General features: G+C 37.8%; 1 protein-coding gene across 1 annotated transcript; it reads right to left on the reverse strand.

Moving 5' to 3' along the window:
- Positions 1 to 6368: 6368 nt before the first annotated feature.
- CSTA (cystatin A) lies at positions 6369 to 17696 on the reverse strand. Its single transcript, XM_041769014.1, has 3 exons — positions 17082 to 17696; positions 9294 to 9395; positions 6369 to 6612 (listed from the first exon to the last, which is right to left on the reverse strand). The coding sequence occupies exons 1-3, from the start codon at positions 17145 to 17147 to the stop codon at positions 6484 to 6486; spliced, it is 297 nt and encodes a 98-aa protein (XP_041624948.1). The 5' UTR covers positions 17148 to 17696; the 3' UTR covers positions 6369 to 6483.
- Between the last annotated feature and the right edge of the window lie 480 nt (positions 17697 to 18176).

Consider the following 18176-nt stretch of genomic DNA (forward strand, 5'->3'; position numbering starts at 1 on the left):
CCAAGTGATATCTCCCTGTTTAAACTATCCATTGACATTAGGACATTTTTTCCTCATTCAGTACTTCCTCATATTGTCATTTAAAGTACTATGTATGTGCTTGGATAGTTCCTCGGGAGAAACTCCCCACTGGGTCTGAACCAAATTCTAGCAAGGGAAGACTCAGAAGCCTCCAGGGTCCAGGATGAGTCTTTAGTTCTTTCCTAAAATAAGAAACCAGGCAGAAAATGATAGATTCGCTCCCTCCGGTAAGTGAAGAAACTGGTTTCCCAAGCCAGAACAGAGAAGGCATTGCCTACAACCCTGACCAGAATCATTACCTCTGAGTCGTCACTTGGCCCAATACAGGTCGTTTAAAAACAGTCTGTGGCAGAGAATTTGGGAGGGCCTGACAGCTGGGGTTGAGTCTTTCACCCTTGTAAGACAAGTACATTCTCTCAGTTTCTCTCTTGGGGATTAGACAAAACCATTTTTGCAGTAGAGTACAAATTCTTGCTCCCGGGTTCCATTTCAGATTTGATGGGGCAGAAATGCAGTTAAGTCACTCCCTTTAAAAAATATCTTTCACATTAAAATCGTTTTTAAAAACAATAGTTTAATGTTTCAACATAGTGTAAATCTTCAGTAACAGTGTAATTTTTCAACAACTTTTAGTAAATGAAAAATTACCTTCACACTTTATTTTACCCAGACTAAACAGATTTGGGTCACATTTTCTGACATCTATTTTTTTGTTTTCATCATCTTGTTTTGGCTGGTCTCAGCCTGTCAATAACCAATGTGGCTGGACCAGCATTTGGGGTTCTTACAATGATTTCAAGACACCCTGCAGCCCTTCAGCAATTACTATCAGGAAACTTCGGCGGGGTGGGAGGGACATTATTACTGTCAGGGTTTACCCTACGTATCTATTCTGTTTTTAATGTACTATCAAAATTTTTGTGATAAATTTTAAGCTTTGAAATATATTTCCAATTCTATTGGGGCAAATATTAAACCTTTTTCTTTTTTCCTTTATATCACTCTATTGCTCGACCCTGGCTGACATTAGAATCATCTGGACTTTATTTCAGATTCTTATTCAATTAGTCTGCATGGGGCCCAACTTGGGACTTTTATTTTAAAGATTTTATTCATTTATTTGAGAGAGAGTGAAAGAGAGGCTGACAGAGAGAGAGAGAGAGAGAGAGATAGAGAACATAAGCAGGGGGAGGGGCAGAGAGAGGGAGAAGCAGACTCCCCACTAAGCAGGGAGCCAGACTCTGGGCTTCATTCCAAGAGTTCCATTCTGGGACTTGGGGATCATAGCCTGAACCAAAGGCAGACACTTAACCAACCAAACCACCCAGATGCCCCCCCGACTTGGTACTTTTAAAAATTTTATAAATTAAATGATTCTAATATGCAGGGACGATTGAGAATCACTGCACACATTACTTGGTCTTCTTTACTATTTATTCCTGTTTGTTAACATGTTCTTGCTAACATGAAGTCTACTTAACCAGTGACAGGTTATGTTGATCCATTTATTCAAGGCTTTTATTTCTGACAGTGAAGTGCTGTAATTGTCTTTGTGTATGTTCTATATGCCCCTTATTAGATTAGTTTTTTAAATCTGTGGTGTATTCAGGCTTCTATACCAAAATCAGGATAATGTATAAATAAATCTAATCAATATGATTAAAGTTTTGTATATGCTTGACCAGCTGCTTTGAGTTTATAGCTATAGATGTTCGTGTGTCCATGTTTGCATTGTTCAGAAAAGGATTCTTATTATTAGGCCAAAGGGATCATTTCTGGTATTCTCTGTTACCTAAGAGCCCTATGGCATTAATACTAGTTCATTGATTGAACTTAATATCTATGTGCTAGGAGCTGAAGGCAGATGAACAGGACAGTTTCTTTATTATGAAGGATCTAGCAGTGGTTTCTCTCAGTTTCTCTCTTGGGGGTTAGACAAAACAATTTTTGCAATAGAGTACAAATTCTTGCTCCCAGATTCCATTTCAAACTTGATTGGGGGAAATGAAATAAGTCACTCCCTTTAAAAAAATTATCTTTCACGTTAAAATTTTTTTAAGAAGAATAGTTTAATTTTTCAGCATATATATATATATATATATATATATATATATATATATTTCAAGCACTCCCTTACGTCCTTTAAAAAAATTATCTTTCACGTTAAAATTTTTTTAAGAAGAATAGTTTAATTTTTCAGCATATATATATAGTTATATATATATATATATATTTCAAGCACTCCCTTACGTCCTATGGGGGACAGAATACATAAGCAAATGAATTCTGAGTGTAGGGATTAAGAGCATTGGTCCTGGAGGCAAATAGCCTGGGATTATATCTTCACTTTATTAACTAGCCATGAGGCTCTGGGCAGTAACTTAACCTCTCTACACTCAGTCTTCCATAGAGAGAGGATAATAACAATATTTATCTCATGAGGTTGTTATGGGAATTAATGAGTTATATGTGTAAAGTCTTTAGAACACTATGTGGTATATAATAAGCACTTAATATATACTATTATTATTTGGGAACAGAGGGACGGATAAGTGGCACTAGTAGCGTGATGAACAGAGTGCAGAACAGAGGACGACATTATTTTGGGCATCTTTAAAACAAATTTCCTCTTTTCCCTTCTCTCCTTTCTCCTTCCTCTTTCTTGTACTTCTTCCTTACTTCTTCCTAACAATTCAGTCCAAAATCCATTAGGTAGGTCCAAGGAAGGAATACTATGAACAATTATATGCCAATAAATTAGATAATATAGATGAAATGAATAAATTTTTAGAAAGACAATACCAAAACCAACTCAAGAGGAAAGAGTCAATCTAAATACACCTATAACAAGTGAAGAGTTTAAATCAGTAATCAAAAACTTCCTATAAAGAAAAGCCCAGGCCCAGATAGCTCCACTACTGAATTCTACCAAACATTTAAAAAAGAATTAATACCAATTCTACAAAAAACTCTTCCAAAAAGTAGAAGAGAGAAAACTTTTCAACTCATTCTTTGAGACCAGTATCACGTAAATACCAAAACCAAGACATCACAAGAAAACTATAGATCAATATCTCTCATGAGTATAGATACAAAAGTCTTCAACAAAATGCTAGCAAATCTAGCACATGAAAAAAAATTATACACCATGACCACATGAGATTAATTCTAGGAATGTGAAATTGGCTTAACATTCAAAAATCAATTAATGTTAAACTCTATAGTGAAAGAATAAAAGGCAAAACCACATGAACATCTTAAAAGATGCAGAAAAAAAAGCATTTGACAAAATATAATAGCTTTTCATAACTAAAAAAGAAAAACTAAAAGAAAATGTCATCAGCTTGATAAAGGACATCTACAAAAATCCCACAGCTAACATCATACTAGTGAATGACTGGATGCTTTCCCTCTAAGATCAGGAACAAGACAACAATATACACTCTCACCACTTCTACTTAACTTTATATCAGAGGTTCTAGACAGTAATTAAGGACAAAATAAAAGATATTCAGACTGGAAAGGAAGAAGTAAAACCATCTTTCTTTGCAGATGATATTATCTTGTTGTAAAGGAAAATCCTAAGAAATCCTACCAATAAACAATTTCAGCAAGATTGAAGAATACAAGACCAATATACTAAAATTGATTGCATTTCTAGACATGCAATTAATAAGCCAAAATAAAATTAAGGAAACAATTTCATTTACAATAGCATCCATAAGAATAAAATACTTAGAAATAAGTTTAACAAATAAGTGCAAAACTCATGCTCTGAAAACTATAAAACATTATCAAAAGAAATTACAGAAAATGTAAATATTTGAGGAAACATCCCATATTCATGGATTGGAAGATTTAATATTGTTAAAACGGCATTACTCCACAAATTGACCTACAGATTCAACATAATCCCTATTAGAATCCTAGCTGACTTCTTTGTAGAAATTAGCTGATTCTACAATTCATACAGACTTTCAAAGGGTCCAGAAGAACCAAAAACATTCTTAAAAAAGAAGAAAGTTGGAGGATTCACACTTGCTGATTTCAAAACTTACTACAAAGCAACAGTCATCAAGAAAAGTGTGGTATTGGCATAAAGAAAGACATGTAGACTGATAGAATAGAATTGAGGATCCAGAAAATGAATTTATGTGCCTGTGATGTTTCTACAAGGATGCCAAGACCATTCAATATAGAAATGAATAGACTTTTCAACAAATGGTGGTGGAACAACTAGATAGCCACTTACAAAAGAATCAAGTTGGATCCTTACCTCATACTACTTATAAAAATTAACTAAGAAAAATTAACTCATTAATTAAAAATTAACTCAAAAGGAATCAAACACCTAAGGGTAAATATTAAAACTATACAATCCTTAGAAGAAAACAGAGGAGTAAATCATGTGCTTGGATTTGGTAAAGGATCCTTAGATCTGACACCAAAAGCACAATAACTTAAAAGGAAAAAAACATAATTTGCATTTCATTAAAATTAAAAACTTTGACACTTAAAGGACAGTATCAAAAAGTAAAAAAGAGCCACAGAATGGGAGAAAATATTTACAAAGCATATCTCTGATAAGACTATATCCAGAATATGCAAAGAAATCTTACAACTCAAAAAAAAGAAAGAAAGAAAGAAAGAAATCTTACAACTCAATAATAAAGACAAATAGCCTGATTAAAAAATGGGCAAAGGATCTGAATAGAAATTTCTCCAAGGAAGATATACAAATAGATAATAAGATCATGAAGAGATACTTGACATCATTTGTCATCAGGGAAACGCACATCAGAACCATAACACGATACCACTTCATACCATTATGATGCCTAGACTCAAAAGGGCAGATAATAGCAAGTGTTGTAGGATGTGAATAAATCCAAACTCTCCTACACTGCTGGTGGGAATGTAAAATGATGCAGCTACTTTGGAAAACAGGCCGTAAGTTCCTTGAACAATTAAACGTATAGAGTTGCCATATGAAATAGCAAGTTAGTCTTAGGTATACACCCAAGAGACATGAAAACATATGTATGGACAAAACAAAGTGTGCAAATGTTTGTACATTGTCCATAATAGCCAAAAGGTAAAAGCAACTCAAATATCCATCAACTGATAAGTGGATGAACAAAATGTAGTATATCCATAAAAGTGAATATTATTTGACCACAAAATAAATAAAACATTGGCACATGGTACAACATAGATGAATCTCCAAAACATTTTATTAAGTGGAAGAAGCCAGTTACAGAAACCCACTTGTGATTTAAAACTTATGAAATGTCTAGAATAGGCAGGTCTATAGAAACAGATAGTAAATAAACTAGGGGTGAAGTTGAGGAGGATGGGGGGATGATAGCTAAAAGGTATGGGGTTTCTTTTTGAAGTGATGAAAATGTTCTAAAATTGTCTCTGTGATGGTTGCACACATTTTTAAATCTACTAAAAACTTTTTAATCGTATACTTTAATTGGATGAATTATATGGTATATAAATTATATCTTTTTTAATTTTAATTTTTATTTATGATAGTCACAGAATGAGAGAGAGAGAGAGAGAGAAAGAGGCAGAGACACAGGCAGAGGGAGAAGCAGGTTCCATGCACCGGGAGCCCGATGTGGGATTCCATCCCAGGTCTCCAGGATCACACCCTGGGCCAAAGGCAGGCGTTAAACCGCTGCGCCACCCAGGGATCCCTAAATTATATCTTAATAGAGGTTTTAGAAAAGAGAAAAACAGCAATTAAATGGAACACTTGGTTTTGGACTGGAACTTTTAGCAATAAAGGACATTTTGGGGATGACTGGGGAAACTGAATGTTGTCTGGGGATTAGATGTTAGCATATGTATCAGTGTTTCTTGATTTTGATAGTTGCATTTCAGTTATTTGGGAGAAAATGCTTGTTAGTAGGAAATGCAGACAAAAGTATTGATGGGTGATGGGGCATCACTGTAGGTAACTCATTCTCAAATGTCTGGAAAAAAGTATTTTTGCAACTTATTTGTGAGATTATTTTAAAACATAAATATATAATATATGTATATATATTTCATAAAATAACTGATTTAATTTTAAAATCTGAGGCTAGGGATGGAATATTGTGCCCTGTGATTGCTAAGATTCTTAACCTGCCTATGGTGGGAATGGTGGTGGTGGTGGTGGTGGTGGTGGTGGTGGTGGTGGTGGTAGTGGTCTTATTCTTCAGCAAGTTGCATTGGGCCTAACTAAGTTCTATAAGATTTCCAGCTGACATTGATTTGTATGGAATTTCTACTCTAAAGCAATAACATTGACTTTGAGAAAGAAAAGGTAAATACTATTTAACACAAAAGAGAAATAGTTGAAGAAATCAATTTATTTGAAAAGGAATGCTTTCTTGTTGTTACATTTATTAGCAGGGAACATTAATCAATAGCCAGTAGAAAATGTCAGACCACTTTTGGAACGTGCTGCTAAAAGCCTGTGAGCTCATCATCCTTGCTTTTGTCAGTCTGGTAACCAGTAAGTGTCAAAGTTGGATTTTGTCCAGGAAGGCCTTTGAATATTTTTAGGTGAATATAACTATTATCACCTACCCGCACCTAAAAGAGAAAAAAAAGAAAAAAACTAAAAAGAGATTCATTCAAATGCAACTTTGCCATGTAAAACTTTCTCAGACTTAAAGACTCACTGAAATAAGGTTTTCAAGAACAGTATTTCTTAGACTCTTGATTTTCATAAATCTATCACCTTATTTTATGATAAAGGGTAGGCTAAAGGCATGGCAAGAGGCATAAGCCCTTTTTTTTTTCTTTTCTTTCTTTTCTTTTCTTTTCTTTTTTTTCTTTTCTTTTCTTTTCTTTTCTTTTCTTCTTTTTTCTTATTATTTCCCACTTTGGGTACAAATGAAGGTGCATTTCATTTTCAAAGATGCACAATGCAAGAGAACAAAGGACAGTTTCTTTGTTGATTCTGTTTTCTGACTTCCAAATTGGAACACTTTATTTGCTACATGGTTTGAGAAGGGAGGAGGAAAATCAGAATTGTCCTAGAAAATTTGGGATGTTTGTTCCCATATCCCTATTAGAACCTACATTATAAATGCCCACTGATAGGACTGAGCAGGGACCAGAGGATGGACAGTCTAGTGTCCCTATAAAGTGAAGGGTTCTTGCTGGGAAGTCATTGGTATGAAAATTGAAATGGTAGTGTGGGCATGAATCTAGGACCTAGATAATCATGATAAGAATTTAAACTTTCATTTTTGGTTGGTACAATAAAAGTTTTGTCGTAGAATAATATTTGTTTACATTCTGATGTCCCTTCCTAGTTAACAAATACCATTTATCAAATGTTTACTACGATTTGTAGGCTATGATGAACATTTTATATACTTCTTACTATGGGCCTGAACAAAGGTAGAACCATGACAGTTTTACAGATGCAGAAAGCATCTGTGTAATTAGTAGAGATTAAGTAAATTTCCATAAGTCTCTCAGCTAATAGGTGACAGAATCAAAACCCACATCTAGACTCCAATATCAATGTTATTTTCACTCTATGGTGTAACCATTTTTTTTTCATGTAGGCTCCACACCCAGCATGGAGCCCAACGTGAGGCCTGAACTTATAACCTAAGATCAAGACCCAGGCTGAGATCAAGAGTTAGATGCTCCACCAACTGAGCCACTCAGATTCCCCTACTGTGTAAACTTTTAAAAGCATTTATTCTGTACTTAGAACAGGACATCAGCCTTTGCATACATTATTAGAAGCAGCACAGCCAGTAGTTCAGCATCAGATCACCTGGCTTCAAATCCTGCCTCTGCTCTTACAACTGTATGATATTTGTTAGTTGCTCCATCTCCCTGGGGCTCCATTTTCTCATCAGTAACACGAGGGAAATCATCACACTTAGCTCATAGATTTGTTGAGTGGATTCAAAGAGATAATACATGCCCAGCCCTAGGAACAGAGCCTGCCTGGCACGTTGAAAGTGCTCAGTAAATTTCTAGCTCATTTATTCCACACAACATCTGGCAAAGTAGGTTCTTATCTGCTTTGCACAGATAAGGGCCTTGAGGCTCAGAGAAGATGAAGGGCTGTGATCACACAGGCACTGACTAGTGACACAAATTGAACAGGGGATCAAACCCAGAACTACCTGACATCACAGGCTGCAGCCCTTCCATTCCACCACCTGCCTCTTGATAGATACTTGAGAAAGAGCACAGAAGGTCTCATCACCAGAAAGACCTTACATGTAGAGAACGGTTCAGAGCAGAGATCAACAGCTAGATGGCAGGAAGTAATGAGGGGACTGGAGTCCGCAGTTGTAATCCAGTATGAGAAAGTTAACCAGGCAAGTGGTCCTAAGGAATGAAATTTTCAAGTTTCTTGATGAGCTTTTTAGGAATTACGTGAGCTGGTTAATTTGTGAAATTTATGAACTTGGTCTAATTGTAAATTATTAAAACAATGATTCCAATTTTGATGCAATGTTTCTTGTCTTTGAACAAAATCATTTTTAAGTGGAAAACATTCTTTTTTAGCTGTGAAGAAAGCAGATTGAGAAAGGAGGAAACGATCGTGCCATTGCTTTCTGAGGATAAGGCGGGATCTCATTCATGTGCTCCACTTAATTTGTTGATGTAGCTATGAATTAAATTCTAAATTATCTTAAATGTTCCACTATTTTAAACTATACCTTCAGTGTCACAAATTGAATCCACTTACTTGAATTGCAAAAATTGTTTACATTGTGTTAATCAAAATGCTTATGTAAAAGACAAAAGTGGTTTCAACTATTTTCCCACCTTAAATGTATTTAAGTCATTCCTAAAATCCATCTAGTTTAGACACTTAGAATCATAAAGCTTTGAGTGGAGCATCTGGCTCAGCTCCAAGCCTGTGGGCAACTGAGATCTTCTCTCACTTTACACAAAAAGCGCTATGGCCACAAACTAAGCATGCTTGGAACTGTTATGAAATCTCTTTCTATACGATTTTTGACAAACGTAATTTGTAAATTGTAATTGTCATTTGGAAGGAGTCAACATAAGAGAGCTTTCTAAATTCATAGGAAACAGATGGTATAAATATACCATCATCTACCAAATTTGAGAGTCTACTATCACTCTCAATTTCATGCTAGGTAAGCACCTTCATTTAGGACAACTGGAAGGGACAAAAATGGTAGGGGCGACAGGAAGCATCACACCAAGTGAAAAATCCCATATCTTTTAGTGCCAAGGTGAACTCATCAAGGATGTTGAACTCTAACCTTAATGTAGTAATTTATTCCAGCCACCACTTGAGTTTTATACTCTACGGCTTCAAATTCTTGGTAAGTCTCATTTGTTTTTTCTTCAAGCTGAGGTTTAACCTTAAGAAGAGAAAAAGAGGAAACACGTTACCAAATCTGTATGGGACTCCATTTGTGTGATTTACAAGTCCGGGAACCTTGTGTTTCTAAAGGTCCTTGAACATGGTAACGAGAGGTATTTTTGGTATTTCAAGGAAAAGAAACCATCTATCTTCAAAAAAATTACATGGGCTAACTAAAATGTTAAATTTTTCTGCTTTAGGCTGCATTTACATAAACTCAGCATGGTAATTTGGCAATATGGTAATGTTTTCACTAGTAAAGCTCTGATAATAAGTTTTAATAAAAATGGGAGGGAGAGCAATAATTACTACTTTGCTTCCACATTTTTTATTTGGAAATAATTTCAGACCCAAAGTTGCAAAAATAATATAGGGTACCTCAAGACCTTTGATTCAGTCACATCTGCAATTTCCTTTGCCATGGGGGATAACACATTTACAGGATTCAGAGATTGGGTTGTTGGCCACCAGTCTGTCTACCACAGAGGGATTATAAGCTTTGGTGCCAGCTTACCCGAACCAAGCATGACAAGGGACTGGAGAGTCTCAAATGCAGTCTATGAACTTTTACTAAATCTGCTGGTTTTCAGTATCAGTCCTTCATCCCTCCCTCGGCTGAGCCTGATATGCTAGTGTCCACTATGTTCTCTCTGACTCACTTTGTTAAGATAAGAGTACAGCTTGGAAGATAGCGAAAGGGAAGGATCTGGGGGCGGCCTCGTTGCTCCTCATACAGATCTGCCCTCGGTTCTCCTGGTGTTAGCCCTGTGCCTCACTCTCATCTTCATATGTTTCTGGCATTGCTAGTGCTTGAGCCACTTCGAAATTCTGCACCATGAATCCACTTGCTGCTGGCTCATCTTTCCCTTCTGTGGCTGGGCTCCGTCTAGGTGGCCCAGTCATTTTCCATCATTCATTGGTTTTTCTGTCTTCCAAGGTTTGGTCAGTATCTCTGAGGTGGTGTTTGCCTATCTCCTGTTCTCTTCCTATTTGTGGTTTTGCGGCCTTTCTCTTCTAACCTTTTTCTGTCATCTAAAAGAAAGTAGATGTGTATGTTCGATATATCTTGTTTATTGGGAAATTGCCTCCCTTCCCTTAACTAAAGCATTTTTACGTGTTTCAGGTGGGCCTCTCGTGCATCTGGGTTCTCCCAAGGCCATTCAGTCCTTTCCATCAGTGGACAGATATACTGAATCCTTTTCTATTGGTGCTTTGGTTGGTGTACCAGAGCTGGTTTTCAAAGATGTAAACATTTTTCAACTCTTTGAGTTCTCAGACCATTTTAGAGGATGTAGCACCTCATGGACCACTATCCATTTCTCCTGTGACCTTCAGAATGGATGAGAAGAGTGTGATATTGCTTTCTTGAGGTGGAAAATGAAGATGGAAAGTGAGATGGAAAATGGAGCTTCAAAGTGGAGAAAGGAAGGAGACAAATCATGAGGGGGAAAAAACCCAAATGGAAAGAGGTAGGGTGCAGGAGAGAGGAGGAAAAGGTAGACAGAAGTGCAGAGAGAAATCGAGTAAGGAGAGTAGCCTTACTGTCCTATTGCTTCCCCTGTCTAATCCCTCTGAGCCAACACTGGGTACCAGTTAAGTTAGGAGCTGAGTTGGAAAGGGTTAATCTCCAAACCCAAAATTGTCTATTCAAATCTCATTTCACAAATGAGGGACCTGAGGCTGTGAGGAGAACATGACTGCTGAAGGCTGAAAAATTATTAATTACAGTAACCTAAGATTTTCAATCCCTTGTCTGATAGTGTAAGTATCTGATTTATCCATTGCAATGACCTGTATTCCTTCTGGTTTCCAGTCTTTTGGTGATGGTGGTTTGGTTTTGTTTTTTACCAAATATCAGAAACTTTTATTTCTAACTGTCCTAAAAAATAGATCAAAATTTGTAACCTTTCTCCTGCATCTGTGCAGGCCACAAGTCCAGAATTTTCCATAAGAGAGCTGATTTCCAATGTTTTGGTTTGTTTTGGTAAGTGCACTGGCACTTGTTAGACTGTGTGCCATGATTTCAGGTTTACTGTACTTATTACCCCTCGCCTTGTTCTCTTTTCCCAGTGAAACAGTTTGGTGTTCTTCTAGTGTTGGGTGCTATGAATCTGGGGTGATGAGGTCTAAGCTGAGGGGCAAGAAGGAGGCATAATAGGAAGGAAATGGTCAGTGGATTTTCAGAAGGTAGCTTGGTGTTGAACACCCCTACCCCTGCCCAGGGATGGGTGCTGGGAGGATGGAGGCCAGCTGGGAGTGGTGGTCTGGGACCTGGTGGTACACAGACAGACCTTAAGCTGAACACAGTTGGCATTCACCTTCCTCAGTCTGTCATGCATGGTAGTGGCTGAGACGCTGGAAGAAACAGTGTGGGTTTGTCACTTGGGCCCCAGCCGGAGAAAGGATGCTACCAGAGAGGAGCAACTGGCACAATTACCCTAAAGCTGTTCAAGATATTTTTATTGTTGCAGAGCATGAATCTTGGTGAGTTGTTAGTTCTCTGGGATCTGAAGATTTGGGCCATGCTGCACCCAACACCTAGGCACTTTCCCCGTCTATAATCATTCTGCAGAAACACTGGGATATGCGTAATTTAGAGAAGAATGGGTAGAAAGGTGATAGTGGCAACATGAGTTCAGCACACTTTGGGATGTTTTACAAAGTAAGGAAGGAGAGTTTGCATATAGCATGAAAGTAGAGTAGAGCTGATAAGTGACTTACAGACATTTGTCATCTATGTTTTGAAGGAAGGAGCATGTATGGGGCAAGGTACCTGGTATGCAAGAAATGATGGCACCCCACATAAGAGAGGAAGGGCAAGAGTCTTAGACTGGAGGGAAGAATGAGATCCAGCAGGGCATAAGGAAATTGGGAGTGTTCTTGTACCAGATGACTGCAGTCTTTTTAAGAGAAGGACCTGAGATACTGGCTGGAGGGGCCATGGGGATGGGAGGAACTGAGAAACCAAGGAGAGAGGAGGTCCAGGTCCACTTCTCTGGGGTTTCTAGAAAAGGGCCAATAGGATGTGACTGAAAGGATGTTCTGGTAGCCCAAGGTTCCTGTTGGGGTTGTTTGCTGGCATGAATTCATAGATTTCTATTGAGTGAGTTTCTGTGGTTCTACAACTTCCTTAAGCAAAGTTCTCTGAACCTGGAGCAGAAGCTGAAGAGGAAGTGGTGACAGTGGGAGTGATCTCTAATTGAGGATTGCAATGCAAGAATTGCATGGGGTCAACAGCAATCAGGGGTGGAAGAGTTCATGAAGCCACCCATCATGGGTCCCGGCTGGATGAGTGCTCAAGTGGACCTAGGCATATTCTGATGATGAAGACAGGAGCATAAGTGCCTGAAAGATTGTGATGCAGCTGGATGGCAGGTTCTCTGGGTGTGGCGCAGTGGAGATGTGACTGATGAAGAGGCTGTGGTTGGACAGGAGAACACAAATGGGTGGGTGAGTGACAGCTGTGACATGCTAAGCTCCAAGGTGTGGTGTCCTTGATGGTATGCAGAGGAGGTGTTTGTATAGTGTTATGGTCTGTGTGTTTGCCAGGAATGGCATTCAGCAATTAGGTTTGACTTAGGTGTGTGTGTGTGTGTGTGTGTGTGTGTATACCTGCACATGCATAATAATAGACCTTACTCTAAAAATAATTATTGAAATAACAGTTCTTTCCTGCACATAAACATAGTCAGAATTCTCATTCCAATTCTCAGGCCAAGTATAGCTCTTTATTTCCTTGAGCGTATCTCTTATCTTCTATTTTGTAAATGTCTCTGAAGGCAAGAATCATCTTGGTGTCCCTTCTGTCCCTACAGCAATTCACACAGTACTCTGTACATAATGTTTTCTGAATGAAGAAAGCAGGACTGTTTTTCTTCATGACACTTACCTTCCCACAAAGGAAAGAGGATAGAAGAGGATAGTAGGGACCCTCAACTAATACAGAGAATCCTGGGAAAGGAGAGTTTTTTCCATGTGTACTTGGGACCTAAGTACCATTTACATCCTTTAGTGATACATGATACACAATTATCCTTCAGTGTCTATTATCTTCAGGATGGGGATACTCCTTTTTTTCTTCCTTCAGAAATATTCAAGTCTTCTCAACCCCAAGCTCTTTGATTGATTTTCTTCTCTTTCTGACCTCATCCAACATCCCTTTCTTTTTGACATCAAATTCCTTAAACCTGCAGTTCTTATTTTATCTTTGTTACTTTCCCCTCTCTATGAGATGGTCTCCCCTTCCTTTCCTTCTCTCCCAAATGGAGTTTTTCCTTCAGTTGGCATTCCACTAAGAAGCTCTCTATTAGGACAGGGAAAGCTGATAAACTTCATGTCCTCTAAGAATACCTGCATTTTATTTATTTATTTATTTATTTATTTATTTATTTATTTATTTTTAATACCTGCATTTTAACAGGTGATTTTAAAAAGTTTGAATACATAAAAAAATCAAAGAGATAAAATTACAAGGTAAATGACAGGTAGTGGTGGTCTTCCTTAGGACCACCTCAGATCATACTAAATGTATAACTACCAACACCTACTTATTTGCCTGGCTCTGACTGGGCACCTAACTAATTCTATAATCTTGGAGGTATTGATTATATTTCTTCACCTAAAGGTGGTTTTGGTAATACCTGCCTCTTGGGGTTGTTTGTGGGGAGATAAACTTTATCATTGATAGGTAAGTGCTTCCTAAACTGATCATTCCTCTGCCTTCTAATACGGAATTGGGAATTGTTCCCTAAGGTTTTCCTGTGAGAGTGGTGCCAAATGATAACTGGGAACTTAATACCCCAGGAGCTGAATTACTACACAGTAATTATTCACCTGAAAGTTAGGAGCTTTGATGGGCAATCTCTAATGTCCTTCCTGGTTACAGACCTACGATTTAAAAAATGTTCCTAACTGGAGATTGTTTTATTATTATGTTCCAGTTATCTTGACTTCTCTAAATGGACTGTAAATCCCTTGAGGGCAGGGGCCATGTCTTAAAGTCCTTATGCATCTTCTACAACATTTAGCACAATGCTGGACACCTTAGAGATATTCAAGAAATGATTTGCTGATATTCATTTCTCAAATTGATTTAAATCTGAGGCTTACTGCTTGCACAGATTAAGGCAACTTGCCATACCATGTATTCCCTCAACCCTCATGCTTCTCTATGTTCCTGCCACTGTACAGTGGAAAGGCAGAAGGTCAAAAATCTGAAGATAGTCTAGCTTCTTAACTAGGCAGATATTAATCTCTTTGAATCTCAGTTTGAAATCTTATGTGAGAAATGGACATGATGATTTCCTTCCCTGCTCCAGGGGTTATGAAGATCAAGGGAGAGGTCGCATGGAAGACAGGGCTTTTGAAACTTCAAAGCACCTTTCCCCAGTGATGGAGCTATTGTTTTTGTTTTTTTTAAAGATTTTATTTATTTATTCATGAGAGAGAGAGAGAGGCAGAAACACAGGCAGAGGGAGAAGCAGGCTCCATGCAGGGAGCCTGACATGGGACTCGATCCTGGGTCTCCAGGATCACACCCCAGGCCGAAGGCGGTGCTCCACCGCAGGGCCACCGGGTCTGCCCTGTAGCTATTGTTAATACCAAGCTCTCATTCTACCTCCTTGGCAGGGCTGGGGCCTGAGGTAAGCAGGAAGAAACACATTTTCAAATTAGTTTCATAATTTAAGATGTGGCTCACAGATGGATGTTTTTTTTAAACAATGCAAGGCCTTCTTATAGCTTCTTATTAAAAGAAAAATTATTCTTCTAACGAAGATAGGCTTTTTAAAAGTCATTAAAATTTTATGCATGCTCTCTATAAATGAAATCTCAGTTATTTCCCCATTTCCCTTACAACTCTGGTCCCTAGAGAGTCTCAGGGGGAGTTTCCAGGGTCACGGGGGAAGCAAAGATTTGAAGCAAATACCTGTGATGCCTCACCTATGCATGTTTCTTTCTTGTTTTCAAGTCATTGTTATGCACATCACCTTATGTAGTTCTTACAGCACTGAGATCAGCAGAGCAAGAAGGTGATCTTCATCTCATAAGTAGAATTGAGATTTTTTTTTGCAGTGCTCTGCTTTTATTTATTTATTTATTTATTTATTTATTTATTTATTTATAAAAGATTTATCTATTTATTTTAGAGAGAGAGAGCAAGGGGAAGGACTTTAAAAGGAGAGGGAGAGACTCTTAAGCAGACTGTGTGCTGAGCTCAGAGCCTGACGTGACCTGAGCTGAAACCAAGAGTCAGAGGCTCAACCAACTGCACCACCAAGCACCCTCTGTGCTCTGCTTTTAGAAAGCCCATCTCCCATAGGCCTCTAGAATATCATGTATCTCCAGTCCTGTAGGCCACGAGGTTATGGACAGCAGCATAAACATCTCCTGGGAGCTGGTTAGAAATGCAGGCTCTCAGGCCCACCGTACCATATCTGCATTTGAACAAGGCCCTCAGGTAATTTATGTGTACATTGACGTTTGAGAAAACTGACCTGATACAGGAACTCAAATAAAGGTATTAATGACTCAATATTACCCATTAAAGAAAGAAAAGCTACAAAGTATATGTTTTTTTAAAAGAACTCTTTTTTTTTTTAAGTTTTTATTTATTTATGATAGTCACAGAGAGAGAGAGAGAGGCAGAGACATAGGCAGAGGGAGAAGCAGGCTCCATGCACCGGGAGCCTGATGTGGGATTCGATCCCGGGTCTCCAGGATCGCGCCCTGGGCCAAAGGCAAGCGCCAAACCACTGCACCACCCAGGGATCCCTAAAAGAACTCTTGAAAGGGAAAGATTTATTCCCAAAGAATGTAGAATTCCAGGCATCCAATCTCTGGGGAGCACTCCAGAGCCCTAACATAGAGATCCTATCTCTTTCACTTACACAAGAAGTTGATCTTGTTGGCCAGAGTCATAGAATGAAGTTTCACAGGGAAAAAACAAGGAACGATACAAGAAAATAGGGGAACAATTTAAAAACCTAAAATAGTAACTTATATATATTTTCTTTTCATAAAATATGCAGTATAATAAAATTTTATCATATAGATGATAGCTAGTGAAACAACACTTAGAAAAATATATCAACTTACTAAAAACATTGAGTTCTGTTTTCACCATAATCAATTTTGGAATCACCATAGACTATGCCACTTCTCTTTCCTACTAGCTTAATCATCTTCTAAATATGAAGAGACTGAAATATTTTCTATTAGGCAAATTGGCAGGAAGTGTGTAAGAGGATTGTCTTCGCAATATTGTTCTTCCTTTAACCCATTTAAAAAAAATGTCCCTGTAGAGCGTGTGAAGTCTAGTTCGTCAAATTGTTAACAACTTCAGACTTTAATTACATGTTGGCTCCATTTGGTAAGATTAGAAGCTTCAACAGAAACTGAATTAGTAATCCTAGAATCATACATTGTAAGCCTATAAAGATGAGCCAATATAAATTTTTTTATTAATGGGGAAACTGAGGCTCAGAGAAGGGATGTTACTTGCTCAAGATCACTCTCATAGGATTATTAGAGGTTTCATCTGAAAAAGTTTTTAGTTGTAGGGAAGGCTGAACAAAACCACACATTTCCCAGTGTTCTGGTTTTCAAGTTGACCCACACGCTTAAGACGGCCCACCTAGGAACCAAGATATTGGATCAATCCTTTTCATGAGAGACATCAACTCACCTCATTAGCAATCTCCTGGACTTCTGGAGTGGCAGGTTTGGCTTCGGTTAAGCCTCCAGGCATCATTTTGGCTAATTGCTTCTTTGCTAGGCTGGATGCTGGAACTGAAGTGATCCAGTAAGCGTGGAGACTCTGGTTTTTAAAGAGGGTGTTGTTGCTCAAACAAGCTCCGCCTCCAGAAAGTTTTCTTTTTCACAAAGAGCAAAAAGGCACAAGGAAAATGAATATGTCTTGAAGCAAGCCATGGTGCTTCCTCAACAGAATATGCCATTAGGGGTTTGGGAGAATGAGGGTTGGATACAAATGGGTGTATCCAGGGAGCAACGTCGTCGCGGGGAGTCAGACTTCTCTGCATTCTCTTTGACAATGGTTCATCCTGTTGCATCTGAGGAATGAAATCTGGAGCCACAACCAGAGTTTCCCAATGCTTTAAAACCTCCAATACAAAATTTTAGACTTTAAAGGTATATTTATTAATAACAACAAGGCCGATTGTTTAGAGTTTACTTGACTTTATAAAGAAAGTAAAAGGGTCTTTCTGGAGAACTCTGGTTGGATATTTGTATTTTCCTTTTTCTTTTTCCTTCCTTCCTTCCTTCCTTCCTTCCTTCCTTCCTTCTTCTTTTACATTTCTAGAACTGCAGAAAAATGCAAAGAATAAAACAAGAAGCACCTATATTTCTATCACCCAGATGTAAAACTTTTAACGTTTTATCTTACCTACTTCCCTTTTTTCTTTTTCTTTTCGTAGTTGTTTTTTAAGAAATATAATGTTACTAGCCTCTCATTCCCACTTCCCCCTAACTTTGCCCTCCACAGAGGTAAAATTCACTGTGGGTTTGGAATCCTTTTAGCCCACTTTATATATTTACTTAATGTGTTTTTAAAAATTTACTTACGTTGTATGCTAAACACATACTCTCTATATACTTTTTTCTGCTCAACATATTTTTGAGTTGAAACACAGATCAATCAAACTGATTTCCTTTAAAGTTATCATAGGATAACTTTAAAGGAAGATAAATCTATCATCTATTCTATCCGCTATATGCTATTCCACATTTTATATACTCATTCCCCTATTGATAAAGATTT

Source organism: Vulpes lagopus, chromosome 1 (assembly GCF_018345385.1).
Source record: "Vulpes lagopus strain Blue_001 chromosome 1, ASM1834538v1, whole genome shotgun sequence".
In the NCBI taxonomy this organism is placed as follows: Eukaryota; Metazoa; Chordata; class Mammalia; order Carnivora; family Canidae; genus Vulpes; species Vulpes lagopus.

Coding starts and splice junctions, on each gene's coding strand:
- CSTA (XM_041769014.1), bottom strand. CDS start 17,147: ATGATGCCTGGAGGCTTAACCGAAGCCAAACCTGCCACTCCAGAAGTC. Junction 9,396..17,081: donor TCCAGGAGATTGCTAATGAG/GTGAGTTGATGT, acceptor TCTCTTCTTAAG/GTTAAACCTCAGCTTGAAGA. Junction 6,613..9,293: donor GAATAAATTACTACATTAAG/GTTAGAGTTCAA, acceptor TTTCTCTTTTAG/GTGCGGGTAGGTGATAATAG.